Below are 27,360 nucleotides of genomic sequence, written 5' to 3'. Positions count from 1 at the left end.
AAAAAAACATGCTACAAGCAAAAAAAAAAAAAGTTGCATTGGTGATTTAAAAAAAAAATCTTTAAAAAAAAAATACAATCAATAAAATTGTCCTTTTTGAGAAAAAAAAATTAATTTAAGAATAAATTTCTAATTTTGGGAAAAAAAAAAAAAAGTACAAATTTTCAAAAATTAATATTTTATTTTAATGCTGTTCAAACATGAAACAGATTACAACCTCTATAAGACTGAAATTTCAGATAAAATAAATAATACATTTTCATATAAATCTTACACTCTACAAGCTTACTGATTAGTATTTTCTAAATTTGAATGAAAAAAAATCGCAACAATCGACTTATAAATTCGTATCGGGATTAATCGGTATCGAATCGTGACCTGTGAATCGTGATACGAATCGAATCGTCAGGTACTAGGCAATTCACACCCCTAATAAATATGTGTGTATATATATATATATATATATATATATATATACACACACACACACACACACACATGGTCAGGCCCCAGTGTATATCAGCATCTCTAAATCAACTGCCAATTTACCTTATTTTTCAATTTTTACAGAGCTGAAGTCTGGGCTGTGCTCGAAGCTGGCCTTTTTTTTTAAATTTTTTTTTTAGGTTCCATCCCAGTCTTGTCGTATACGAACAATAAATGTGCTCGGGTAGTGACACAGACCCGGAACACCATACAAGGGTTAAGGCTTAATGTTCCGTTCATATAACATTCTTCCATGCTCAAGGTGTGAATCCTTTATAAAAAAAAAAAATCGATTCTGCCGATTATTGAATCGATTCGAGAATCGCGCGATGTAGTATCGCGATATATCGCCGAATCGATTTTTTTTATACCACCCCTAATATATATATATATATATATATATATATATATATATATATATATATATATATATATATATATATATATATATATATATATATATATATATATATATATATATATATGTGTGTGTGTGTGGGCGGGGGGTGCGTGTGTGTGTGTGTGTGTGGGGGGGGGGGGGGGTGCGTGTGTGTGTGTGTGTGTGGGGTGTGTGTGTGTGTGTGTGTGTGTGTATATAGGTATATGTATATATTATTAATCGGTCTATTAATCAGTTACTGGAATTCTATTCTGCCAAATAGGATCTACCTAAAAAAAATAATAATAATCGCATCGGTCGGGCCCTAGTATAGACTGTATCGGAGTACGATCTAATTTCAATTTAATTGCTGATGCATGATGACTCTTAAAAAAAATAAAAATAAATATAAAAAAAAAAAAACAGACCTTTTTTTTTTTTTTTATAAACAACAGGCGCCAGGGTACTTTATGAGTGGCAAAAAGTGAGGGACTACCGGTGACCTGAAATGAAACGATAACAAAAACTTACTGCGTTTGGGGTTGAATAGATTCAAACAACAGCAATCAACAAGCTGAGGCTAAAATCAACATTCAAGCCATTTGCCATTTTATCATCCACTCTACCTGGGTCAAAATGGCATCAAAGGGTTCTTAACTAAGAAATGCTTGAGCTTTTGCCACCCCGAAGTACGTGTGAAAAGGTCTATAGTGCAGATAGTGGCGTGGGGTGGGGAAACAGGGATGGTTTATGTCAATATACGGGCCACCTGTGCTTGAATTTCTCTGTCGGGGTGTGATATCAGATGGACCAATCTGCTGTGGAGCTCTGACGACTCGTCCAGCATGACCCGGAAGAGGCAGTCGTGCTTGCACCTCAGTTCCTCGGCCACCTGCACCGAAGGCCTCCAGGCCTTCAGGTTGCCTGCAAACGTCAGCAACCGCAAAAGCACCGCAGATGATGTTTGCATGTCAAATAGCAGCATGACAGAAGCTGGAGCCTGGGGGGCAAGGCACACAGGAAGAATGATTAAAAACACGTCACAGTGATCAGTTGACTTACACGTTAAAAGAACAAACACATCACTAATAACTCATTTTCCAGTACCGAATTAGGCATTGTGTATAAATAATAAAAGTGCAAATATCTCTGGCATCTTATTCCCTGAATTTTCTTTCAAACCGATTAAGTATCAAAATAAGAACATACCATGGCAAATGCCATTATCCTGATCACGTGACCATGATGATGTATCCCATGCGTAAAACGACAGCTGCCGTCATTCACTTGAATGGGAGTTGGCTGACTTAATGGGCAAGAAAAAGACCATCTTCTATCCCAATTAATGCACCAATTCTGATCAGAGTAAATTCCTCAGCACGTCAGGTTTCATGTCATTCCGTGTGAGGGTGGGGCGGTGGTGGGTGGCCTCTCCCAATGTGGGCTAAAGCGCTTAGCACACAACATATAGCATGGCCTGTCACCCAGATGTTTAAAGTCCAAGGGGGGGTGTCAATCACAATTAGATTATTTTCCACAATCATCCAGCCCTACCCATAACGCATGGTTCAAACACTGCAGCCATTTGGAATGAAAACAACATTATCCAGCTATGAAAAAAAAATGAATACAGTCATCCTTTTTATCCCATGATGGCTTTATTGCTGTATAGCTGCTCCCAGAGGCTGCTCCTCCACTCTCCTGCCCTCTAGTGGAAATTACAAAATTTTCCTTCAACTACACTAGAAGTAATTGACAAAAACGGTAAAGGCAATAAAGAAAAGAGGATTGCTGTTAGAAAACAGCATTTTATTCCTTGTTCCGGAAACTAAAAACGACTTCCGGAATTGTCCATAAAATGCAGAGGAAAGTCCACCCTGTGGCATCCTAGACAATACCAGCCATAGCGACACCCCAGATTTGGAGTGAAACTGCAGCAAATTTTCAAAACAACATGTGTGGGTTGCGCACAAGTATGAAGCCAAACGCACGCACCGCACTCTGCCGTGAGTATAAAGAGGCCTTAACTTCCAATTGAAGCAATAGAGGTTGCCCTTTCACTTTTAAATGACTGACTTCTTACCTGAGCCTGAACAATATCATCCATCATGTCTGGATTGGATGACAAATTCACAAGAACCTTCAAGGTCTGAACCTAAAACAAATGACCATGTTAACTTACAGTATTGTCAAAGAAATGATAAAAAAATATTTGATCTTTTTTTTTTTAATGTGTTCGATCTCAAAAAGAGTGTAAGGAGCAAACACTAACCTGTAATGTTGCGTTGCTCACCACCAGCAGAGAGAGTAGAAGCGTCACCGAACCCTTGAGCAGGTGTTGATGTTTGTCAGTGACAGAAAGGTTGGTTAGCAGCCTGAGAGCACCTAGCTGAAGGTCAGAGTTCACGGAAGACATCTCAATCAACTCTAGCACTTGTGGCACATACACCTAAAAGATAAGACACACTTTTCAGAGACAGAGTTTCAAGAACTAACAATATGGTACAGTGATTCACAGACGAAAACCAAAGCCAAAAACAAGCACTATCTAATTTTTAAGCAATCAATCTAAAAGTCAGCTCGAAACAACTACCAGTCACATGTTCATACTTTTGCTCACTTGAAAAGTGGATGTGTACAAACACTGGACAAACTGTACAAACAGAATGTGGACTGTTCTGAGTTTTCACACATCTAGATGTAAATAACATCAAATATGAGCTGGAATTCTGAACTTGTCTCATATATATTACTCTTTTGATCTGCAAACCACAAGTCTTCAGTAGACAACAAAAAAAAATGAAAAGGAAATGACCTTGCTGTTCCAGTACTTTTGGAGTGGACCGTATGTTACAACAACAACAAAATAAAAATAAAAATAATAAAATAAAAAGGAAATGACCTTGCCATTCCAATACTTTTGGAGTGGACCGTATGTTATTCATTTAAATAAACAATTAAAAAAAAGGTTCCCACTAAGCTCTGTAATAATAATAAGAATAAGAATAAGAATAAGAATAAGAATAAGAATAAGAATAAGAATAAGAATAAGAATAAGAATAACAATAAGAATAACAATAAGAATAACAATAAGAATAACAATAAGAATAAGAATAAGAATAATGCATCAGATTTAGATAGCGCTTTTCTGGACACGCAAAGACGCTTTACAATGGATACATTATTCATTCACTCACACATTCATACTCTGCTGGTAAGCTACTCATGTAGCCACAGCTGCCATGGGGCAGGCTGACGGAGGCGCGGCTGCCAGTGTGCGCCCGCGGCCCCTCCGACCACCAAACATTCGCACCTTCCAGACACCAGTGTTAGTGGCACTGGAGGCAATGTGTGGGAAGCCCAAGGACACAAAGACACGACTTTGTTGGTTAGAGAGGGGTTCGAACAGTCAACCTGCCGGTTAGTGGACGACCATCTCAACACCCTGAGCCACGGCCGCCACAATAGTATATTGCCCTATAGTGCAGGGCTGGGCAAACTCGGTCCTCGAGGGTTCCTGCAGTCCTGCAGGTTTTGGATGTTTCCCTTCTCCAACACACCTGATTAAAAATCCTTATCATGCGGACGCCCCACCAGTGGCAAACAATCTAAGGGTTATCTTAAAAATAATAATACTATGCAGATACTCCAAATGGTTCAAGAACAGCTTCAAACTTACTTTGTGTGCACCTTTTTTAGGAGTTTTCGGCAAAATTTCCCGAATGATAAGGGCTTTTAATATACTCAGCTTAGCAGCAAGCTCCGCATAAGTCTGATAATGATCCTGTTCATTGGAATCAGCTGTGTTGGCGGAGGGAAACCTCTAACATGCTGGACTCTGGCCCACGAGGACCGAGTCTGCCCACAATTATGCAAGCTAAGGAATTTTTTGAAAGTTATAAGATTATTTCCTTAGTTGAAATGAATTTTAATGTTCATATGTTTAAATTTTGTGGGACGGTAAAATTATATAAAAATATTGTTATACACTCTAGATCAGTAAGTGGCTGAAAAGAGACACATCAACTCCAGTCTAAATAACCGGACTGATGTTCACAGTATATACGATATGGAAAGAATCAGAAACTAAGATGTAAAATTAGATATAAATGAAAAGCGGTCATATTGGTTTACCCATGTTTTAAATCGAAGGCCTGGGATAAACACACTCGTACGGATAAAATAATGAAGGCATGAATTATGTGCCCCTTTACTTCAAACCTTGTAACAAAGAAAAGAAGGAATATGGTCATATGAACAATGTGTCTATTAGGGGTGTGAATTGCCTAGTACCTGACGATTCGATTCGTATCACGATTCACAGGTCACGATTCGATTCGATACCGATTAATCCCGATACGAATTTATAAGTCGATTGTTGCGATTTTTTTTCATTCAAATTTAGAAAATACTAATCAGTAAGCTTGTAGAGTGTAAGATTTATATGAAAATGTATTATTTATTTATCTGAAATTTCAGTCTTTATAGAGGCTGTAATCTGTTTTATGTTTGAACAGCATTAAAATAAAATATTAAGGCTTACCCCGGGTTTTCACCGGATGCGGTTGCGGTGCGGTTGCGGTGCGGTTGCGGTGCGGTTGCAGTGCGGTGCGTCTTGACTGCGTGCTCCGGACGGGTCAATTTTTTTGTCAATCCACACTGGCTCCGCACAGCTGCGGTCCGGCAGCTCCGTCGCCGCCCACTTCCCAACGTGTCTCGCGGGACCGCGCGCGCGCGATCATGTGGCATTTCACAACGACAAAAATACAGAAAGTCTGTGCTCAACAGAGAAGCAGAAAGAGAGGTGGACTTCTTTTGATTTAACCTTTTCTTCTTTTTCTGCTATGAGATTCCATGCAGCATCCTTTTTTTGGTTGTCCTTATTAAAAGGATGTGCCGTGTCATATATTATTTTGTGGTTTTCCACCTCCAATATAAACCTCTCCTCGTCCATGTTCGCTGGTGTCTAAACCGTGAATGAGCACATGGCCCGGCGACGCCCACGTCACGTTTTGCTGAAAAGCTTGCGAAATAGGAGCTGGCGAGTGTTTTATTCTGAAAGGTAACCGGAAATTTATTTTGAAACTGCGTCGGTCTTCCTGTCCCGCTCGATGTGATTTGTGCTAGCTTGCCATTTGCCGGAGGCCTACCGCTGCGGCGTCCGGCAAAAATAGAAAATAGGTCTATCCTTGCGGAAGGCCTGCGGCACGCCGCAGCTGAGACGCAGTCGACACGCAACGCACCCGCAAGCGGTGTAAACTGCACCATTCGAATGAATGGAATCTAATTGCTTGCGTCGCCGGACCGCACCGCAACTAGAGGTGTGCAAAATTTCCGATTCTTAGATTATTCACGATTCGGCCGTGGAACAATCGAGAACGATTCACAAACGTCCAAATTCCGATTATATAAATATGCCAAGGGAAGCGAAACTAAAGTGAACCGGAGCGAAAAGTACGCGGAACTGAAACGTAGTAGCGCGCGCGGTCTTCGGGACGCTTTTGGGACGGACCCGCCTCGAGATTCAAAACAACAACAAGCATGGCTGAGCTGACCAACCCACCTCTTCGTGAGATCAGACCTGCTCCGAAAAGGCAAACAACTTCAGGCGGAAGTATCAGCTAGCTGGCTGCAGTGCGTCGGTTAGCGTTCTACAGGGCGCCGCGCAGTGATACGAACGAACGAACAGAAAAGTAGTGGCTGGCGGTAATGGCGTCTGACTTTATTCAGAAAAGAGTATTGTGGTGGAAATGTATCACGCTTTTGAAAACAAAAAGTTTTTAGAAGAAAAACGCTTTATTTCCGAGACCCCAGCCAGCTTGGTGGACTATTTTCCTCTCGTCCAACGCCGAAGTCAGTGCTGATCGCACACACGGGAGGTGAGGATCAAATTGAGATTCATGTTAAAAAACCCGAACGATCCCATTAATGTTTACACGTTCATGTTTACACAACTTAAAAAGCAGGAAAGCACTTTTTTATTATTTTTTTTAGGCATTTGTATTGAAGTAGTAGTTCACATTGTCTTTCATTTATACCTCAGTGCACTTTTGAGTGGATAAAAATAATATATTTTTGCTCAATGCTATGTTTTATTCTGTTGAAGACTGAATATACTTAAAAGCTGTTGTTACAGAATGAGGACTTGAGTATTTTATTTACTGTTTTGACCTGTTAACTTGATACTGAAATAGTAGTTTATTTAGGCCTGAGAGGACTTTTGTACTATTTTTGTAACTAATGTACGAAACATTAAAAGCACCAAAATACATTGTTTTTTTTCTGCTGCCTGGGGGGGAATCAATAATCGTTTTATAATCGAATCGTAGCCTCTGAATCGTAATCGCAATCGAATCGTGAGGTGCCCCAAGATTCCCACCTCTAACCGCAACCGCATCCGGTGAAAACCCAGGGTCAATGTTCCGTTCATATAACATTCTTCCATGCTCAAGGTGTGAATCCTAACCCGAAGTCAGACGTTTTGTTGAATATTTTTCCATTAAAAATGGAAGTTTAAAAATCGATTCACACACACAAAAAAAACAAAACAAAAAAAAAAAAAGGCAATGATGATAAGACGTTGAATCGGTAAGACTACCGAATGAACAATTCTGAGCTCTTAAAAAAAAAAAAAAAAATTTATTGAATCGATTCGAGAATCGCGCGATGTAGTATCGTGATATATCGCCGAATCGATTTTTTTTGACACCCCTAGTGTCTATGGACTATACAGTATGTGAATTGGATTCCCTTTTCTATTTGCTCTATTATTCTTTGCATTTGTGTTGTCTTTAAAAAAAAAACAACAACAAAAAACAATAAGAGTACAAAAAAAAGAGGTTTTATATGGTCACACTTTCACTAACCACGGTTGGGTCTGGAACACAACTCCTGCAAAAAATGGGGCTTCATTATATGGTTACGTACCGTCAGCTGTTCCTGGTTTTGGATGTTCATGCAGAGATTATTTAAAGCATTTAGAGTCTGCACTTTAACCTCTGGTGCAGCGTCAGAGAGGAAGCCACCTATGATAGGAATCCCTTCACATTCGCGTATAACATTCTACGGGATAGAGGATACAGGTTAGAATATGTTTGTAAAACTTCACAAAAATTTGATAGTCTATCTTTTTTGAAGGCCCGTACCTGATTGACAGTAAAAGCAGCAGTGTTTCCTAAAGTGAGCAAGAGACGACACTTGTCTGGTGTACTATTGCTGGCCTGGAGACATGTCAGCAGCATATTTACGTGCTGTGGCTCCAGGTTGCCAGCAGACTGGTGGATGATGTCACCTGTGAAATCAAAACTAGCTTTCAAAACTAGCTCAGGCTGTCTCATTTAACATATTTCATCTTCACAGGGCCAGGGCACCGTCCCTTCATGATGTCAGTGCTCATCTGTTCTCTAATTGGTTGGCCAGAGCAAAACTTTGGGTCAAGTCCAACTACCAAAACATCTCTGGTGTGTATGATTAATTTAAAGTGCTTAAACCAAAAACATATACAGTCAAGTCCAACTACCAAACCATCTCTGGTGTGTATGATTAATTTAAAGTACTTAAACCAAAAACATATACAGTACTATAGCTGTATAAAAAAAATTAATTGGCTATTTTGCCGCGATCGGCAACTCGCCACTTACAAGTACAAATTTTGCGCCAGTGAGTACTAGCTCGTGGCATAGCTAATGGTTAAGGCTGTCACACGCTTTTAAATATTTATTTATTTATTTATTACAACAATTTCTGAAGACAACAACCTTTGCTCTGAGGGTTATGGTTAGGCTGCCAATGCCGATAACATACAGAGGGTTATGGTTTGGGTTAGGCTGTAATGCCAACAATAACAGCCGATGCTCTGTTGTGGTTAAGGTTTTAGTTTGGTATTACCGTTAGCAGTCTATCATCGGTGGCAAAACAAAATGACAACTTAGTGAATAGACCATGGACTTACATATGCTAGTCCGAGAAATATAGACACAAGGAGGTGAAGCGATACAGGGACCACGCCCAGTGCATCGCTTGTGCGGTGATTGACCAATCAGAGACGTTCACGGCAAAATAGCGCTAGCAGTAGAGTTGCCGGTCAAGACTGCCTATTTATAAATATTTAATAGTGTGTGTGTGTGTGGGGGGGGGGGGGGGGGGGGGTTAATAGATCTAATTTATTGGTTCTCGGCTACTGTATTCATTTCAACACCGATCATTTGCTATTTAAATACTTACCCAAAGTATCATCCGTTCTCTCACTTCGGGGACACATAAGTTCCAGTCCAGACACTTTGGCCAACAGGCTGTCCGGCCGAGAATTACCTTCACTGCCCCCCCTTTTCTTGTATCTCCTAAAGCTTCCCCCGTTTATGAGTTTGTAAATTCCGTAAGAGGCTCCAGCACCGGCGACTATTCCAAGCAATGTCTTAATACTGCCAATTCTAGACGTAAAGCTGCTGCCGTCTCCCATTCTGATGCAGTCTCTTGAGCTAATCTCAGCGATGATTTTTTACCGGATGCTGTATCCACAGGACAGGAGGGTATGTGTCGTACGTTTTGAAATATCATACAACTAACGTGGGACGTTAGTTAACGCAAAGCAAAGCACATTACACAAAAGCAACTTGAAAGGACTCACAGTACTGTACTAGTTTGTTTTTATGTGTGTTTCACTGATTGCCCACCGGGCAGAAAATAGTTGCGAGATAGAAAAAAAAAAATGATAACCCTCATCAACTAAAACGCCAGAGTCCGTATTTTTCACCCATTTGTCGTCCAACTAGTTTTCATATCATTTTTAAGGCTCCACACAAAAATTGTAGCACTATGTGTTGGTGTAAAATGTGGACTAAAAAGTAATCCCCACGGAAGGCTTCAGTAGAACTCCACCGGAACACGTACCCTCCACCGGAAACGCCTTAGGCCAAGACTTTTGAAGCCGCAAGGCCGCCATATTACCACTCCCAAAATCCGTTTCTCGGCATACGATCCTGCAGAACTTTTGAGAGAGTACAAGTAGAAACTAGTATTGGGGTCTAAGGAACTGAGCGATAAAAGAAAAAAGGGATGTTCAAAGCAGCAGATACCATCATCCACTTGTTAAAAAATAGTTACTATATAGTTAATAATTGACCTTTCAAACATTTTATCCATCCATCCATTTTCTCAACCTCTGATTCCTCACAAGGGTTGCAGGGGTGCTGGAGTCTATCCCAGCTGGCTTCGGGGAGTAGGAGGGATACACCCTTAAGTGGTTGCCAGCCAATTACAGGGCACACCTTTCAAACATTTTAATTCAACCAAAACACAATGTAAATTCAATTGTGTCTTTTAAACACAAACTTCAATGTTGACAAAATGTTGTTGAATCAACATTTGATTGAACATCAGCTTTCAGCCGTAAGTGTTGTCACTTTTCAGCGAAAAAAACAAAAACAAAATAGAAGTTGCCCAAATAACTTTATGTTTTCAACAAAATTGGAGAACTTCATGTACTTTTTCAGTGTAATTTTTTTACCAAACAAACTGCAAATCAAATTTTCACCAACAGGCCCTTTTTGATTGGGTTTTTGGCCATTGTCCACAATTTTGCACCTCACCAAAAGTTTTCTTTGGAACCTGTCAGGTTCATCAATACTGACACTTATATAATAATTTTACACAGACACAAAAAGGAGAGAAAGACACCGTAATACCTTTTAACACGCTAGCGACAGTTCAAACCTATGCTTCTAAAACAGTCCCTCTGCCCCCTCTCTTTTTATTTGAATCATCTGGCACACAAAATGAAAATAGGGAGGGGAAGCGAAAGAGATACTGATTATCTTCTCCATCCAGGTTCTTCTTTGACGTTCGATCATGACTTTGCAGAAACTCAATAAACATCACGTTTCATGCAAGGGCACTTTCGATTGCCAACGGATGCATAATTTCCAGATCTTCAAGAGCAGTTTTGCTCTCGCTAAAAACACTATATTTAATATGAATGATTATGAAAACTTAGCAAATGTATGATAAAACAATATAGTTAAATCAATCAAATCATCTTCTGCAAATCACACTTGTTAGATAATTATTCTTAATTCAACAATTATTCCAATATACTTGGCAGAAACAAACTTGCTTTCCCTAATGGTCTGATTCAGCTTATGGCAACCCTCTTAAAATATGGTAAAACTGTTTTGACAGTTCCTATTCTCGTGCTTGATGTAATTGAATTAGCAGACATGATATCCATCCAGGGCGGCACGGTAGTCGAGTGGTTAGCACGTCCGCTTCCCAGTTCTGAGGTCTCCGGTTCGAGTCCAGGCTCGGACCTTCCTGGGTGGAGTTTGCATGTTCTCCCCGTGCCCACGTGGGTCTTCTCCGGGTACTCCGGTCTCCTCCCACATTCCAAAGACATGCATGGCAGGTTAATTGGGCGCTCTGAATTGTCCCTAGGTGTGCGTGTGGATGGTTGTTCGTCTCTGTGTGCCCTGCGATTGGTTGGCAACCAGTCCAGGGTGTCCCCCGCCTACTGCCCAGAGCCAGCTGAGATAGGCGCCAGTAGCCCCCGCGACCCTTGTGAGGAATAAGTGGTCAAGAAAATGGATGGGATGGATGGATATCCATCCATTATCTGAATGGATTTTCCTTGTTTTTTTTAAATAACTTTATTTGCTTACGGATCAATGGGGAACCGCACGCATGCTATTTTCAGACCGCAAGGCCATGTGACTTCAGCAGCTTAAGGCGGAAGGAGGTCAAAAAGAACCTCGCTCATTGACGAGCCATGCAAATGGTGCTTGTTTTGTTCTCGTTTATTTCTGAAAAACAATATGCCAAGAAAACACAGCTGTTATGGAACTTGCAGAAACCACTCCAGACACTCCAACAGTCCACATAAGAATGGTGTATTCTTTATTCGTTTCCCGAAGCCAAAAATTCAGTCAGAAACGTGAACGGGGATCAACTTGTGCAGATGTCCAAAAAGAGCAGTTTAATTAACGCCAGCCAAGTGAAGCCTTTCAACTTGATATGTAGTAAACATTTTGTTGGGGGGCATGCATTCCTGCTTCGCGTCTGGCACTATCCCGGCTGCCGGTGTCGGTACTAGATGTGATCGGGCTGCCAGATCGTATCGGGGTCGCCTACCCGAACACATCCTGCTACAGGGTTGGCTGGAAATTATCCAGTTGACGTCAAACATTGGAAAGAAAATAATAAAGATGTAATTTAAATAAAATGTACGGACTGATATTGTAAAAATGTAAATACAGTAAAGCTAAGAATATAAACGCAAAATATATTGAATAAATAATAAAATAAGATTGACTAAATGATAAATATACAAAATAATTATCTCAGATGTGATAAATATCCTCAGTTTAGATTGATAATGTGTTCCTATTATCATTATCATTAAGTGTTTTGTTATTGCGATTTATTTTACCATATAAATTGACCATATAAATCTGTAATTGTGGTTATGATGTGATTTTGAACTGGAATTTCTGAGTGTTTGTACATATATATATATATATATATATATTTTGTTGTTGGTTCTTATATCGACAAGATTTGCTGCAGAATTGTCAATGTCTTGTCAAAAAAAGAAATAAAATAAAATGTGCCTTCATAATTTTGGAGGGATTTAAAAAATATATGTATGTGAGAAAACAGAACATATCATTACAATTGATCTAAAAAGGTATAATTATAAATTTTGTACATGATAGGTCTTTGTCCTTTGGGATCAATTGTATATTCTTATTTGGCTAATTTATTTTAAACAAAATAAGAATTTCTAAATCCCTTCCATGTTTTTAAATATATTTTTTGCAGAATTTGATTTGTATAGTCATACCTTGAAAATTAGCTGAAATTGACAAAAAACAAGAAAAGTGCAAATACTTTGAAAATCCTTGGTGAGTCATCTTGATCTTAATTGAAAATTTATTGTGCCTTATATTTTCCTTGTCGCTTTAAATTGTGTTATGTGTTTTGTTATGTGTATTTTCTGTTGCATTGATGTTCTCACAGTGTGAATGTGTATAAGTCACCTTTAAATTGAAAAATTAGTTCAGAAATGGATTCATTAAACCAAAGGCCATAAAAACAATGGTTCTCAAGGATCTTGTTCCAACACAGCTGAGATAATACCATTCCAATCTTCATTGGCGGGCTCTTTTTTCTTTTCAAATCTTTGCATATAGGCCACCAGGGGGCAACCCCAACTTGTATGTGGCAGAGCCGTAAATCTACGGCTCTGGTATGTGATGTTTTATGAAAACTCCCTCTCTACTACCACTAGAGAGTACACATCCACTGGTGTACATTTCGTACTTGTAGTTCTCGCGCGATTCATGGCAAAATTGAATAGCGCTCCGGCGAGTTGCCGGTCACGCCAAAATATCAACTTCGAGGAAAATGTGTATCGCCCAGGCTCTGGGTGACAAGGTGGTACAGGTACCGTCACTCTTACCAGAGACCACGTTTGTTTGTGTGTGAATGTCCGTGGCTGTGTGCGTAGAAGAAGAAGAAGAAGAAGAAGAAGAAAAAGAAAAAGAAGAAGAAGGGGGGTATCGCTGCGTCAGGTGACGTCACGTGTCAATGACGATTAGTGATGACGTATGGTTGCCGCATTCACTTACCTATTAGAATTTTATTTTTAAATTCAAAGACTGAAGGTGACGCGCCAAAACGAGTGGTAAATAATGAAAATTTGGACAATTCTCATTTTCACGTGTCTGTATGTAATGTCCTATATTTATATATAGTTATTTAGCTATTGTTAGCTAAGGGTGCATTTATTTATAGAATGACTAGCCTCGCAAATGACAGAAAAGAAGTCAAAAATCGAAGTGGGTGCTCTGACTGAGTCTGAGCTTCAGCAATTATACAAGGTAAAAAAAAAAATCTCAAAATATTTGTTATGAGCTAATACTGTACGAAAGTGGTGATTGTTTTGTTATTGCTCCTTGACAACAGGCTTTGCTGATCGCCTCATGCCGGTTAGATCCCAGAGACCCCATTCAGTTCTTGAAAAATACCCTGATCACCTTCCAGGGACATGACAGTCTGCTGAATGTGGACTGGTAGGTCCCAATTGGATTTGAGCACTTTTTCACTGAATGAACCAAGTCTCATATTTTACTTGAGGTGGGGTGGAATGTCAGTGCATAGCACCAAACACAAAGGTCAGAAAAGTGGATGAACCGGTCAATTATGTACCTCTTGCCATATAATGAACATTTTGTTGTTCTGCCTTCAACTACATGTCTCTGGCATAAATCGATAATCAAAGATGTGTTATTTATAGTCAATCATTTTCAGGACAATTCGGTAATTTGGCTTACTTTCCACAGCAAACCTGATGTTCTCTCAGTACATAGTGGCCTGCTGTATTTCAGACAATTGAACAGTCTAATCAATTACTTTCAACACCATTTTAAGGTATCAATTTATCAGTGTGGTTCTAATCGTCAATTGAAAGGTGGTGACATACAACTGCACTGCACCATACAAACATTTGGAAAATTTTCATTACCAGTACTTTGTATTTGTTATCAAGGTATTGTTTTAGAGTTTTATGGTGTCTGTTGTATTGTAATTTATTGATATTTACATTTATGAATATTGCTGCTGTGAAAATTTAATGTACCACACCGGGTGAATAAAGTATTATTTCTGATAGTCATTCAGAACTGAACGTTCATTTTAATGCACCATATTGTATCTAATGTCCTTACATTGCACAAGTTTGCCGGATGTGTATGTTGGTTTATTACTTTTTATTACTTTTTATTGGTTTATTGGTTTATTTATTACAGTCCAGTGAGGAAAAAAAAAAAAAAAAAAGGCCGGAAAAATGTTGTGAAAATAGCCAAATAGCCTACTTTTGTCGTATTTGGTTTGTAATTCACACCAGATTTATTCTATATTTTCCTGAAGGAAGAGGTTCCTTAGCGGTAGTGCGCAGCGGTCATTGCTGGCTTCTCTGCTACTGGATGATGACGCAGAATACATGGACTCCGATGAACTTGAGGTGATGTGCGCCAATCCAAAGTCCAATCAGGTGAGATTGCAAAGTTTATTCAGTCAACGTGTACTTTTTCATTTCAATTAGGCACTTTTCCGGAAATATGAGAAGGCCTACTCCTGTTACAGGAGAAAATTAACAAGCGCTTGCTTCAGGTAAGGGTGATTGTTTAAATATTTACAAGTACGAATTAACTTGTGATTGACTTTTCATACATGTAAAATGAAATGCTGTTTTTTTTTTTTTTTTTTTTTTTTAAACTATTGTTTTTTTCTTCTTACCCTTATGGATAGCAGGGACATTTGCATTCATGCCAGGACCATAGGATTAAAAATAATAATAATAATAATAAATATATATAGGTCTGGTGTATTTTTGTACTTACCAGCATTTTGTGTTAGTTTACAATGTTAGCAAAGCCATGGTAACACATTTTGATTTCATGCCCAGTGTTTTATTTCTTCTCACTAGGAGCAATTGATCACTTCTTCAGCTAGTGTACATTAGGTTTTGAAGGAGAAGGTTGAAATGGATATTGATGTGCATACTGGTACTGATTTGACATTTGACCAAGGTGTGGTTTTATCACATTCAGCGGAGATGCCCCATTGCGCACAGCATCCGAGAACAGTGACACCTTGATTTTTCACTATTTTGAAGACTCACTCTGTGATTTTCTTAAGGCTTTCAAATTTGGCAGAGTAGGTTTTAGGTAACAACACTGTTCTGCAGTGTGTAGAATTTATGAGACTTGGTTTCACTTTTCAGGGACTTCAACTAAAGTTGGTAAAAGGAAGTCCTTTTTTCTCACAAGTACCTGTACATATATTTAAGTACAACTTGACCCAAACAACTGTAATAATACACTACATTCTTTACTGTAATACACTTTACACATAGGCAGAATGTGAACAATTAATACCTCGGGTGATATATTCACTTGTCTGCAGCTTCTTGTCCATTGTGCGACACAAAAGGTGCTACGTTTATGTATCCATGGCATTTGAGTTGTCTTGTCCTCTCATGAACACTCCTTTACGTGACATGTACTGGTTCCTGGAAAGAGCTACGCTAGTCCTCACATAACTGCTTTTGGACCGGAATCCATATTTTTTCTTGTATGGTGTTTGTTTCCTTGGCCCTCTGTAAACAGGAAGCCCTTGGTGGAATACAGCCGTCGGCCGCTGTAGGTTAGGAAATTGGTAGATCCTGTTTGTTTGTGTTAGTTTCGGTTGCATGGCACGCATCCACAAGCCATTCACATTGGGCTTGGCATAATCCCTGGTTGCAATTCCCCGCTGAACTGAATCTAACCTTTGAGAGATAAGCATGAGCGTATCACCAATACTTTCTTGCGATTGTTGATTACGAGTGTCCGGTATTTGTTCTGGGAGACGTGGTTTGTGGATATCCAGAAGGGGTGGACTATGTCGGGGATGACTGTGAAGAGGGGTATTTAAAGGCGCTTTGAAAAGCACAATGTTCGAGTGGACTGGCTCACGCAAAAAATTATGTCTTAGACCTCCGGGACTCTGGGCTGACGGGTCTGCAGATTTCTGGGCCCTAGGATTGATGTTTCCATTGTAAAAGTCTTTTGTTGCATTGGGCTGCACCAGTTGCTTGGATTGTCCATCCTTGAACACCCACGACCCAATAGGAATTCTTGATGCTTTGATATAGACGTTTTTTCCATAAGAACCTTGTTGAGAAGGTGCAACTTTACCTTGAAACTGTGGTTTCTTAAGCCTCTTGATTGATCTTCCATTGGCTATTTCACCTGCTACATGCTGGCCATTGAGTAGATATGTACCCTGGAGATTTAAGGGAGCAACCTCTTCCAGTAACGTGTTTGAGAGAAATTGAGATTTTTCAGGAAGTTTGTGGGTTTTCCACCAATCACCTGCAGTTTTGACATTGGAAGAACCTGTTTGGTAAGGGCTTGGATCAGATCTTTCATGGTTGTTAGAGCTATTGTGCATCCCAGGTAAGGCTCTACTCATGGAGGTGTCAGAACCAGGCACAGAGACGCTTGAACTCAAAACAGGATAACCGATATTATTTTCACTTTGTCCATATGCAGAACTTAATTGTTCCCTCCAGACTTTATCCTTAGTGCCTTCATTCTCATTGTTATTTTCTTTAGATGGGCGACTTGCAGATATTTCATTCAGCATCACCCCCCTCGCCGTTTGAAAATGTGCTAAGTCCTTACCGGGAGTCAAAAAAGAGCTTTTCAAGGTTTCTATAAATTGCTTGAAATTGTCAATGTCTGGAAAACTGATGCCCTCCACGGCTGTGTCTTTGGTATGCTCTTGTACTAAACGATTCAAGGGATGTTGAAATCCAGAGTCCTGATGCTGATGTCTAGACTGAGGTGGACTCTCTTTCAGCCCGTTGTTGGTCGGGATGACTGAGCTCCGATGATTATTTTCGGTGCTGTAGGTCTGAGAAACAGAGTGATCATCCTTGATGAAGGCTTGTGGATCAAGTTCCCTGGGGTAGCTATTTGATGCATCCTCCATGAAACCTAACAACATTAAACAGATGCCACATTCAGATCAATATAAACACCATCCATCCATTGTCTATTCTGTCACAGGTGAGCTGGTGCCTGCCTATCCCAGTTGACAGCTGTTGGACCTTGATTTGGCCACCAGCCAATTACAGAGCACATATACATGAAGATACCTTTTTTGTAGGGCTGGGCGATATGGCCAAAAAGTAAAATCAGTTTTGTTTTTTTATTGTTCTAAATGATTACAGTTTTAATATAAGTAATAAACTCAAACATTTATTTGAAGCTGCTCTTTGTACAGTAGCAATTGGCCCCAAAATATAATTTATGAATCCAACTTCTAATTAGCAGATTAACACCTTAACTGTTCACAATGGGTACTCCTGCAAGCCTCTGGCCAATAGTTTTCAGACTGGATTCATTTTGAATTCCCTGCCCTCTGTCTGTGAATATGACATGCGCAGTGTGTATGTGGATAAGGGAGTGTGCAGTTACATTTTTCAGTCACACGTGGAAGTAACAATTCATAATTCAATTTCCTGCATTGAGCAGCTTTAGAGGTTTCATTTATACAATAGTAAATCCTGTGCAAAATGTTCCAACAATAATGTATACCGATTTTACATCAATTTTAATGTAAACTTAAAGCAGCTATATGGAAGATTTAAAATTTCAAATCGCTACTGCCACCTGTGGCCGAAAACAAACTGCACGCTCGTACACGCTGCGCGCAGTCGTACGTGCATGACCTCAATACTGAAGACTGGGCTCTTCATGTCCAATTAAACTATGTTTTCAGAGGTAAGAAGTTTTATAATGTTATACAAAGCTGGCCACTTCACGGGATGAGACTCTCGATCCTCACTAAACAATCGATGTCCACGGGACGTGCAGATCATATTGCTTTAGTCGGTCGAAGTCCAGTCCTGTGCAGTGCTGTGCTGTACTCCAAAACGAAGTGCAAATTACGTCAATTAATTGGACCTCATTCCGATGTTAATATGCAGTTACATATTGTAGTCACCCCGCTCGACGGACGTCAACCTGATTCTAGTCATTATTAGTGTATGTCGCCCCCAGGCTAGCGTCATTGTGCATGAGCCGAAAGGTGGGCTGTCCATTTATGGAAATTGACGATTGTGAAAAACATATAGACCCATTCACTACTTAGTGTGATATGGCCGTGAATGTTATCGCCATTCAGTAGTACCGTTCACATTCCGTTAGCATAATGTAGCTACAATAGGGTGTTTTCACGGAGGAAAATAAGGCAACATTTAGCCTGATTGAAACGCTGCGGAATGGAACGTCTGTTCTTCATAAAGTCATTCTGTTCTATTACATTCAACTTTGCCGCCCCTTTCACGCTAAATGTTGCCGTCCATCTCACTTTCACCCCAATAGTTACGACCAAGTGATCGATCTTGAGGTTACTGCTATTTGAAAACAACACATTTTTTTTCTAAATGTCAAGATACTCGCTTCTTACCTTTTGGAGTAGAAAGAAAGCCAGCTGTGAATCACTTTTCTAATCCAAGTCCGATCTCAACTCTCTCCACCGCTGAAATGTCAAACCAATGTTCACTCTCGTTCTTGCCCGGCCTCGGTCACTATCAAGTTTAGATTTTTTTTTTTTCGTGGCACTTGACATCGTTTTCATTTTTTTTTTTAAGTGGCCTTCCGCGGAGTAACAGCGGGTGTCTGGGGCAGCGAAAATCTGTACTCGTTCCGTCTTCGCGACTACAGGAAACAACTGACGAGAACGTGCATGACGTCACATCCCGCAGACAGAGGGCGGGAAATTCGAAGGATTCGGACCGGACGCTTCCTAAATAATATTGGCCAGAGGCTTGTAGGAGTACCCATTGTGAACAGCTAAGATGTTGATCTACTTATTAGAATATGTTTCAGTCATAAATGGTCAAATAAAAAGGCTATTGTTAAGATATTTTTTTGGGGAAATCCTCCATATAGTAGCTTTAAGATTAATAGCTTGTGCATAACTGAATTAAATGCCACAATTAAGTAGTAAGTTAGTAACTATTGTAAACACGTCATGTAAAGCGCCCGTTCTGCATTCTGCCACTTGTGCAAACTGCAACTCACAATAACATTCGGATATAACAGGGATAGGGAACAAAAACTTTTTATAATTCAGAAGAGAACAAGAGTAATTGTTTATATGCACTTGAATTTCTGCATTTAGCCGATTTTCAACGGTGAATTGTGGAGTTTAAAATATTTATATTAAAGCTTTTTTTTACATAATGCATGCTCCACCAATGCCCAAATGAGTACAAAGAGCCCTGACTTTTTAACTGTGACTGCGCCTATCAGCTTCTATCTTCCCTTCATTGTTGAGTGTTTGTCCCAAACACACCACTGTGAGGTGGGGAGATGTGGAGTGTGGCTTCATGCTCATCCTCGCGGACATTTAGTTGTAGTGTACGACAATTGGATTGGAAACTTGGGGGGTTGGGGGGATGGGAAACAAAAAAATAAACAAAAAAAACAAAACAAAAAAAACAAAGAGGCCAGCTTCGAGCACAGCCTAAATTCCAGCTCAGACTCCAAGAAAACTGAAAAAAACGAAGTTTATTCGAGCGCACGTACTCGCACACGCACCATGCATGAGCTTGTCACAGAGGCTGTTATTACGCTTAAGGCCAGAGATGGCAGTCGTGTGGAAAAACTCCACAGTAACTTTAAAATGACAAATTAATCTAATTAATTTGATTTATTTCCCAGCCCTACTGAGGGATGTAACGATATCCAAATATCACGATACAATATCACGATATGAAGCTCACAATATGATAATTATCACGATATTGTGGGGAGGTTGGTGATATTTAAAAAAGGTCACAATATTGTAAAAGAAATGAGCTCATACAAAAAACAACAACACAATATTGTGCTTTTGTACATAACAGCAATACATATTAACTACCTCAAATCTCTAATAACACTTAATATTGAGGGATTTACTCGCTAATGCAAGCACACATTGAGTTCCTCCACATATTGACTCACTTCACAAGCATATTGCGTTCCCCTTCATCTGACAATTAGTGTATTTTAAACATAGAAGGGCCAAAACATCCCTAATGAAAATTAAACTGCACTAAAAAACTAGCCACAAAACTGCACAAATGGAAACCAACCTGACTTTTTTTTTAACAGATGTGTGGCATTTAAATATCGTGAACATGACGATGACGATATTGTGGCAGTTTTAATATCACAATATCACGATATTGCCAGTATCGTTACATCCCGAGCCCTACTTTCCTGTTATGGACTATTTAGCGTCTTCAATTAACTTAAAGCCCACCACACATTGAGCGACATGGCCAAACGAGACTCCAAAAAAAAAGTGGACCATCTTGGAAAAAAAATACAGTTTGTGACTTTTCACTGCACACTAAGTGACTGAGCACTGCGGCCTTGTTTGGGATTTATTTTTTTATTTTTTTTTGTGTGTGTGCGCGTTTGCGTGCAAATACGTATAAATTTATACTCATTAATTAACCTAAAACCTTGTAAATATCCCATTACCCTTCGCCTTAACCAGGTATGTCAGAATCTTGCCAGAGTCGTGAGGTTCAAATGGTCAGGAGACCAGAGAAAAGGTCAGAAAAAATAAAGAGAAAATAAAGATAAATCAAAGTGAAATCCAGCACCGACCAAACACTTCCTGCCTTCCCCATGGTTACAAAATCAAAGTCTTACGCCAACCCCGGAAGCCTCTAAATTCCAACAAATTAGCGAGATCTCAAGAGACCAGAGGAAAAACTAAAGAGAGGAAGGAGGGAAGGATCGATGAGGCAGAGTGAGATCCATAGAAGCCAGTACATCCAATCCATCAAAGTGAAATCCAGCACCAACCAAACCCCTCCTGCGTGGTTACAAAACCAGAGTCTTATGCCAACCCCAGAAACCTCAAACTTCCAATAAATTGAGATCTCAAGTGACCAGAGGAAAAACTAAAGAGAGGAAGGAGGGAAGGATAGATAAAGCAAAGTGAGATCCACAGACACCAGCACCCACTGATTCAAGGGGCTGTGGGAGGGAGAGGCAAATTCTGTTTGAGTTTCAGTAGATGCTGGTGTGATGGATCTGGCATGCACAAGGACCACCACCACAGAAAGAAGCCCCACCGCACCCCATCCAAACCCGCCACCCGCCACGACCCAGGCCCCGCCACCCCCGGCCCCCAAACCCCCGAACACACCCTGACCCCCAACACCCAACCCCCCACCCACCCATACCTCCACCCCCCCCCCCCCCCAAACAAGCCGCCCCCCCCGCCCCAACGACAACAGCCAACCGCCCCGCGAACCCCGCCCCCCGCAGTACCCCCCACCCACCCCCGGAAACCGGCACCGGGCAGCAGCGCAGAGGGAAGACGTGCCCACCCCACCTCCAGCCGTGCGAAAGGAGCACAGCGGCGGGAGGGGGGGGAAGCAGAGGAGGAAGCACCGGGGGAGAGGCGGAACACCAGAACACCGAGCCCGGTGGGAAGAGGCCCCGGTCGTCACGCCAGCGTACTAGTGACACCTAACCCTGTTACTGAGTCCGCCAGCTCGCCGACTGGCGAGCTCTACCCTTACACCGTGAATGTGGCCCCACCCAGTGTATATACAAGTGTGTGCGTGTGGTGCATTAAAATTGGGAGCAGGTGAGTCGGAGCAGAGGGAAAAAATTTCCCCTACTCCGATACACCCGCATCCCCCCCAAAAAATGAATATGTATATGTGTGGTGCATTAAAAAAGGAAATGGAGGGACAAAGTGGTGGGGCAGGGACACAGATGGGGGGGACCACAGCGCTGCCAGGCACTGCAGTCCATCCCCCCTGATGGCTCCCCGCCCCAACTCACCCCTCCCCTTGGACATGATGTGCATTAAAATTGGAGGGGAGTTGAAGGGTGAAGACGGTGTTTCCACCCTTCCCCACCCCACCAAGAAATGTGTTGTGTGCCCTATGTGTATATTTACAAAGTGTATAGTGCAAAACTAGTGAAGTGAGTAAGAGGAGCGACCAGCGGGGCCTCACCCAACCCGGCGGGTGTAGGTGGCACGCCCGCCCCCCAGCTGCCCAAACCCCTGCCCGGCCCCCGGAGCCCGACGCCCGGGCCGGGGAGGGATCCCCAGGCCCAGGGAGAGGGAGGGGGCGGGGGCAGACAGGGAAGGGGGGAGGAGGAGACAAGAAGGCGAAAGGGCGGCTGCAGGGCAGGAGGGGGGGGGGGGGTCGACAAGGGAAAAGGGACCGGGAGGCAGAGGAGGATGGGCGGGGGGAGGTGAGGAGGGAGAGGCAACGGGGGGGGGGAGGAAGGGGGAGGGGAGAGGGAACCACGGGGCACACCAGAGGCCCACCCGCCCCGAACCGCACCGCCGGGCACGGAGCAGCGGACCGCGCCGGGACCGCACCGCCCCGGGCACCAGGGAAAGCACCCCAACACCGCACCCCACAGGGGGCCCAGGGAGTGGCCAAGACGCAACCGCTACCGAGCAGACAACGGGGGGGGGGGGTGCAGAGCTACCCCCGCCCGACCACGGGGGACGGCGTCAAGAAAATTGACTAATTAGCATGCAGTAACACCAAGTGTTGATGCTTAGTGCCCACTAGAATTAAATCTTAAGGAGTTAGTGAGTATAGTGTCGTATAGTGTGGTGTGCTCGAGCCCACTAGCAGCAACTAGGTTCCTGACTATATAAAAATAAAAACAATCAGATACAAAATACCAATCACAGAAGCAGCGAAAACAAAAGTTGTAACGATGTGGTGGCTCTCGTTAACAGGCAGAATCTAGGCAGGATTAAATTGCCAAATTAAGATTAAAATATTCTATGTACATAGAGCATATTTGTTTAAATCTTGATACTTGATTTTTATTTAAGGCAGAGATTTTTTCCATTGAGATATAATTTATTAGTAAGTTTAACCAGTGGTCGATATTTAGGGATTGTTTATTTTTCCAATTGACAAGGATTATTTTTTTAGCAATAGTAAGGGCTATAAGTATAGATTGAGATCGTTTACATGGTAGCTCAATTATTGTTAAGTCACCTAGTAAACACAATCTTGGAGATAAAGGAAGCCTACAGTTTAATATATCAGCGAGCTTTTCCAAGATTTTAGTCCAGAAATGCAGCACTGGAGTACATGACCATAAAGCATGAAGATAAGTATCGGCAGTGTTTTGTGAGCACTGGAGACAAATGTCGGAGTCACAGAGTCCCATTTTTTTCATCATATATTGTGTAATATATGTTCTATGAAGTATCTTATATTGGATAAGTTGCAAATTTGTCTGTTTGGTCATTTTAAATACATTTTCACAGATTTGGGTCCAAAAGTCTGGTTCCGGAACTATAGACAAGTCTTTTTCCCCATTTTAAAGTCGGTAAATACGTTTTATTTGTGTATAAAAATAACATATTTTTGATATTTTCTTTATTGTTGTTGGAGAAAGCTTTATAATATCTTTAGCTAAGACAGGCAGTTGGAGCGTATCCTGAAGTGTTGGGATTTGTTTCTTAACCATATTTTTGACTTGCAGATAATGTAAGAAATTTCCGTTTTTTATTTCATATTTTTGGACCAAGTTTGTATACGATATAAACTTATTATCTGAGAAAAGATGATGAAGGTTTGGGATTTTGATGAACAACGTATAGCGTCGTCTTTGAGTTCATGCCAGTGAGTGAAAGCGTGGTCATACTGTCCTTTTATTCGGGTAGCCACCCCCCCCCCCCCCCCCCCCCTTGTCTTCTCAGACAAAGCTTTTTGTTTTTCTTAGGTTGTTTTCCAGCTTCTGCCATGATAGAAGTACCGCAATTTCCAGACTATAAGGCGCACCTTGTACATTTCTAAAGGAAAAAGCATTTTGTACATTCATAAGGCACACCTGACTGTAAGCCGTGTGTGCCCACATTGAAACAAGAGATATTTACAAAGAAAGCCGGTACACAGAAAGCGTTTTCAAAGGTTTAATAATATACCTTAGCTTTTCTTTCCAAACAGTGTCTGTGACGCGGCAGTAACAAAGCAGCAATATGGTGGGAACACAGCACTAACAGGGTTGGTTAAAAATAACATACCAGTAAAAGTCACTGAGACTTCTTGTATTTTCCATGATGAGGGACTGTTCATGCTAATTTTATTAATGCACAAAGCGCAAAATTACATTAAACTTCCGTCTTCTTCGACACATATATTCCACCTGTCTCACGCTTACCTTTTCTGCTCGAGCACCCCTGGTGGCTGTTAGAAAAAAATGCATAAATTAGCCGCATCATTGTATAAGCCGCAGGGTTGAAAGCGTGTGAAAAAAGTTGCGGCTTATAGTCACTAGGGCTGTTTTTTTTTAATTAATTAATAAAAATAAATCAATATCAAATCATTTTCCTTTGAGCATAATATCGATTCATAAAACCATAAATCACTTATTTCAATCTCTCGTCCCATAAATTCATGAGAAATTTTCAAAGGCCAATTCTTTTTGTATCTTACCGTATTCCTGAAATTTACTGTTCACAAGTATTTAAAAGTACACTATTACATTCATGAAAGACCTGACTTATGGCACTTTAGAATTCACAGTGTTTTTAATTTATATTTACAATTATTAAATTAGAATTCTGAAAACATTTTCATCTCATCCTTGCTTGATGTTAATGTTTGGGTAACACTTAAGTGATTATAACGTGTGTTACTTTCATTATTAAACTAAATCATTTAATCAGTTAGTGCCTACGCAAACTTTCATTTGTGGAGTTTTTATCATGTCCATAATATTGAAGAACTGATGTTTCATAATTAATAAATATTGGAGTGAATCGAGTCAAATCGCAAAAAATCATAATCGAAGCCTTGTGAATCGAAATCGAATCGATTGAGGAAATTAGAATTAATACCCAGCCCAAGTAATCACACGTAGAAGTTGGAATTGACTTCAATCTTTTTAACGAATTGAGAAAGGGAGGCGTGACGTACGCTCTAAAACAGTCAGCATATTTGTAGCTTTTTGTGTGGCAAAGTTTCTGCCACCCTCCTCAAAGTTGCTTAGTGCCAGTAATAGTGATACAGACCCCGCCCCCCTCAGGTCATGGCAACGGTACCATTCAACTACTAGTAGTTCTGAGTCGCTGTTTCATCAGAAGAGTTATGAAAATAGTTTATTTAGGTTGAAAAGTTCCTTGGTGTTTCTTTAAATATACATTTGCAATCTAGTTCAGATTAAATTAGGGTTGCGATTATTGCTTCTGCATCTTTATACAGAAAACAGGAAACGTTAGTCAAATTAAACATTTGAAATTAATGATGAAAGTGGATTTTATTATTTTAAATCAAGCTCCTCAGAACTGTGAAGCGGATATCGTAAGCACTAGCCCACCATGATGTCCTCATAATCAACACAAAAGTGTAAAACAAATAGAGATGGGTAATCCAGGTCCAGAAAGTAAAAACCCTGCCACAGTTTGGCTTTAGGCACAGGTGCATCTAATCAACCAGCATGTAAACAAGTTACTTACCAATCGGTCAAGTAGAACCTCCTGTGACTAAAGCCAAATTGTGGCAGGGTCTTTACTTTCTGGACGTGGATTATCCACCTCTGAAAACAAAAGGTCTTACCACTTTGAGGAGAAAGACACAAGCAGTCCAACAGCAGAAAGGAAACCCAAATAAGCCTATTAAAAAATAAAAATAAATAAATACCACACAAACAAAGCTTTATCTGGACATGGCATTCGGCATTGGTTGTTAATAAGCACTGTGCATGCATTTACCTAAACAGAGTAGCCATGACAAAAAAGTTCCACCCCAACTCCAACTCCAACAGTGGCAGCAGTGTCCATGAAAAGTTGCATCCCTTTTGCAGAGAGAACCAAAACAGCCCAACTCAAATTCAGCTTCCACAGCTGCCACTGGCTGCAATTAGTTGATTGCAGGCAGCTGTGTGGGTCAAGCCTCACGTAATTGCCAGGAACAAATGAGAGCGGAGTTAATTCAAGAGAACATGCTAGGCAATGTGCAGTGCACTGATCTGAATATATTACTGGATAGCTGATAGGCCAAAACATTTGAAGTCGCAAGGCCGCCATATTGCTCCTCCCAAGAAACGTTTCTCGGTATACGATCCTATACATTCATCCATCCATCCATTTTCTTAACCGCTTGCTCCTCACAAGGGTCGCGGGGTGTGCTGGAGCCTATCCCAGCGGTCTTCGGGCAGTAGGCGAAGTACACTCTGAGCTGGTTGCCAGCCAATCGCAGGGCACACAGAGACGAACAACCATCCACACACACAAGCACGCCTAGGGACAATTCAAAGCGCCCAATTAACCTGCCATGCATGTCTTTGGAATGTGGGAGGAGACCGCAGTACCTGGAGAAAACCCACGCGGGCATTGGGAGAAAAAGCAAACTTCACCCAGGAAGGCCAGAGCCTGGACTTGATCTTGCGTCCTCACTACTGGGAGGCTGACGTGCTAAACACTCAGCCACTGTGCCGCCCTCTTATACATTCATCTCAGTTAATTTGATATTAAATATCCATCCATCCATTTTCTTTACCGCTTATTCCTCACAAGGGTGGCGGGGGGTGCTGGCGCCTATCTCAGCTGGCTCTGGGCAGTAGGCGGGGGACACCCTGGATTGGTTGCCAGCCAATCGCAGGACACACAGAGACCAACAACCATCCACACTCACAAGCACACCTAGGGACAATTCGGAGCGCCCAATTAACCTGCCATGCATGTCTTCGGAATGTGGGAGGAGACTGGAGTACCCGGAGAAGACCCACACGGGCACGGGGAGAACATGCAAACTCCACCCAGGAAGGCCGGAGCCTGGACTCGAACCAGAGTCCTCAGAACTGGGAGGCGGACGTGCTAACCACTCAACCACCGTATAGCTTGATATTAAATATATTTTTATTATATTAATATTTCTAGTCTGTTCTTTA

The 27,360-nt window shown here is 41.1% G+C and overlaps 2 protein-coding genes and 1 long non-coding RNA gene across 5 annotated transcripts in view; 1 reads left to right on the top strand and 2 right to left on the bottom strand.

Annotated features, from left to right (window-relative positions):
• Nucleotides 1–1,029: 1,029 nt before the first annotated feature.
• On the bottom strand, nt 1,030–9,542 carry armc10 (armadillo repeat containing 10). The gene is made up of 6 exons (XM_077517994.1): nt 9,089–9,542; nt 8,011–8,156; nt 7,793–7,927; nt 3,138–3,314; nt 2,949–3,020; nt 1,030–1,865 (listed from the first exon to the last, which is right to left on the bottom strand). Exons 1-6 carry the CDS (start codon nt 9,321–9,323, stop codon nt 1,614–1,616), a joined length of 1,017 nt encoding a protein of 338 aa, XP_077374120.1. The 5' UTR covers nt 9,324–9,542; the 3' UTR covers nt 1,030–1,613.
• A 3,643-nt stretch (nt 9,543–13,185) lies between these two features.
• The window catches only part of fbxl13 (F-box and leucine-rich repeat protein 13), a 74,986-nt gene continuing 60,811 nt past the window's right edge, over nt 13,186–27,360 (top strand). The window contains exons 1-5 of one of the 3 annotated variants that reach the window (XM_077515670.1): nt 13,186–13,541; nt 13,652–13,737; nt 13,823–13,929; nt 14,786–14,879; nt 14,961–15,028. In XM_077515670.1, the coding sequence (XP_077371796.1) occupies nt 13,669–13,737; nt 13,823–13,929; nt 14,786–14,879; nt 14,961–15,028 (338 nt within the window). In that variant the 5' untranslated portion in view covers nt 13,186–13,541; nt 13,652–13,668. Of the gene's footprint in view, nt 13,738–13,822; nt 13,930–14,785; nt 14,880–14,960; nt 15,029–27,360 lie in introns of all 3 variants that reach the window. The other 2 variants (XM_077515671.1, XM_077515669.1) reach the window with 2 other exon arrangements.
• LOC144015572 (uncharacterized) lies at nt 15,733–26,342 on the bottom strand. Its single transcript, XR_013282754.1, has 3 exons — nt 26,183–26,342; nt 26,028–26,083; nt 15,733–17,400 (listed from the first exon to the last, which is right to left on the bottom strand). It is a non-coding gene; the product is annotated as an uncharacterized LOC144015572 (long non-coding RNA).

Source organism: Festucalex cinctus, chromosome 3 (genome assembly GCF_051991245.1).
Source record: "Festucalex cinctus isolate MCC-2025b chromosome 3, RoL_Fcin_1.0, whole genome shotgun sequence".
Lineage (NCBI taxonomy): Eukaryota > Metazoa > Chordata > Actinopteri > Syngnathiformes > Syngnathidae > Festucalex > Festucalex cinctus.
The sequence above is the reverse complement of the archived record's forward strand: the minus strand, read 5'-3'. Positions and strand labels throughout refer to the sequence as shown.

Excerpts from the sequence above, each read along its gene's own strand:
- armc10 (XM_077517994.1), bottom strand. The coding sequence starts at position 9,323 with ATGGGAGACGGCAGCAGCTTTACGTCTAGAATTGGCAGTATTAAGACA. Across the intron at positions 3,315-7,792 it reads AAAACCAGGAACAGCTGACG|GTGTATGTGCCACAAGTGCT; the intron begins GTACGTAACCAT and ends CTTATCTTTTAG. Across the intron at positions 3,021-3,137 it reads TGAGCAACGCAACATTACAG|GTTCAGACCTTGAAGGTTCT; the intron begins GTTAGTGTTTGC and ends CATTTGTTTTAG.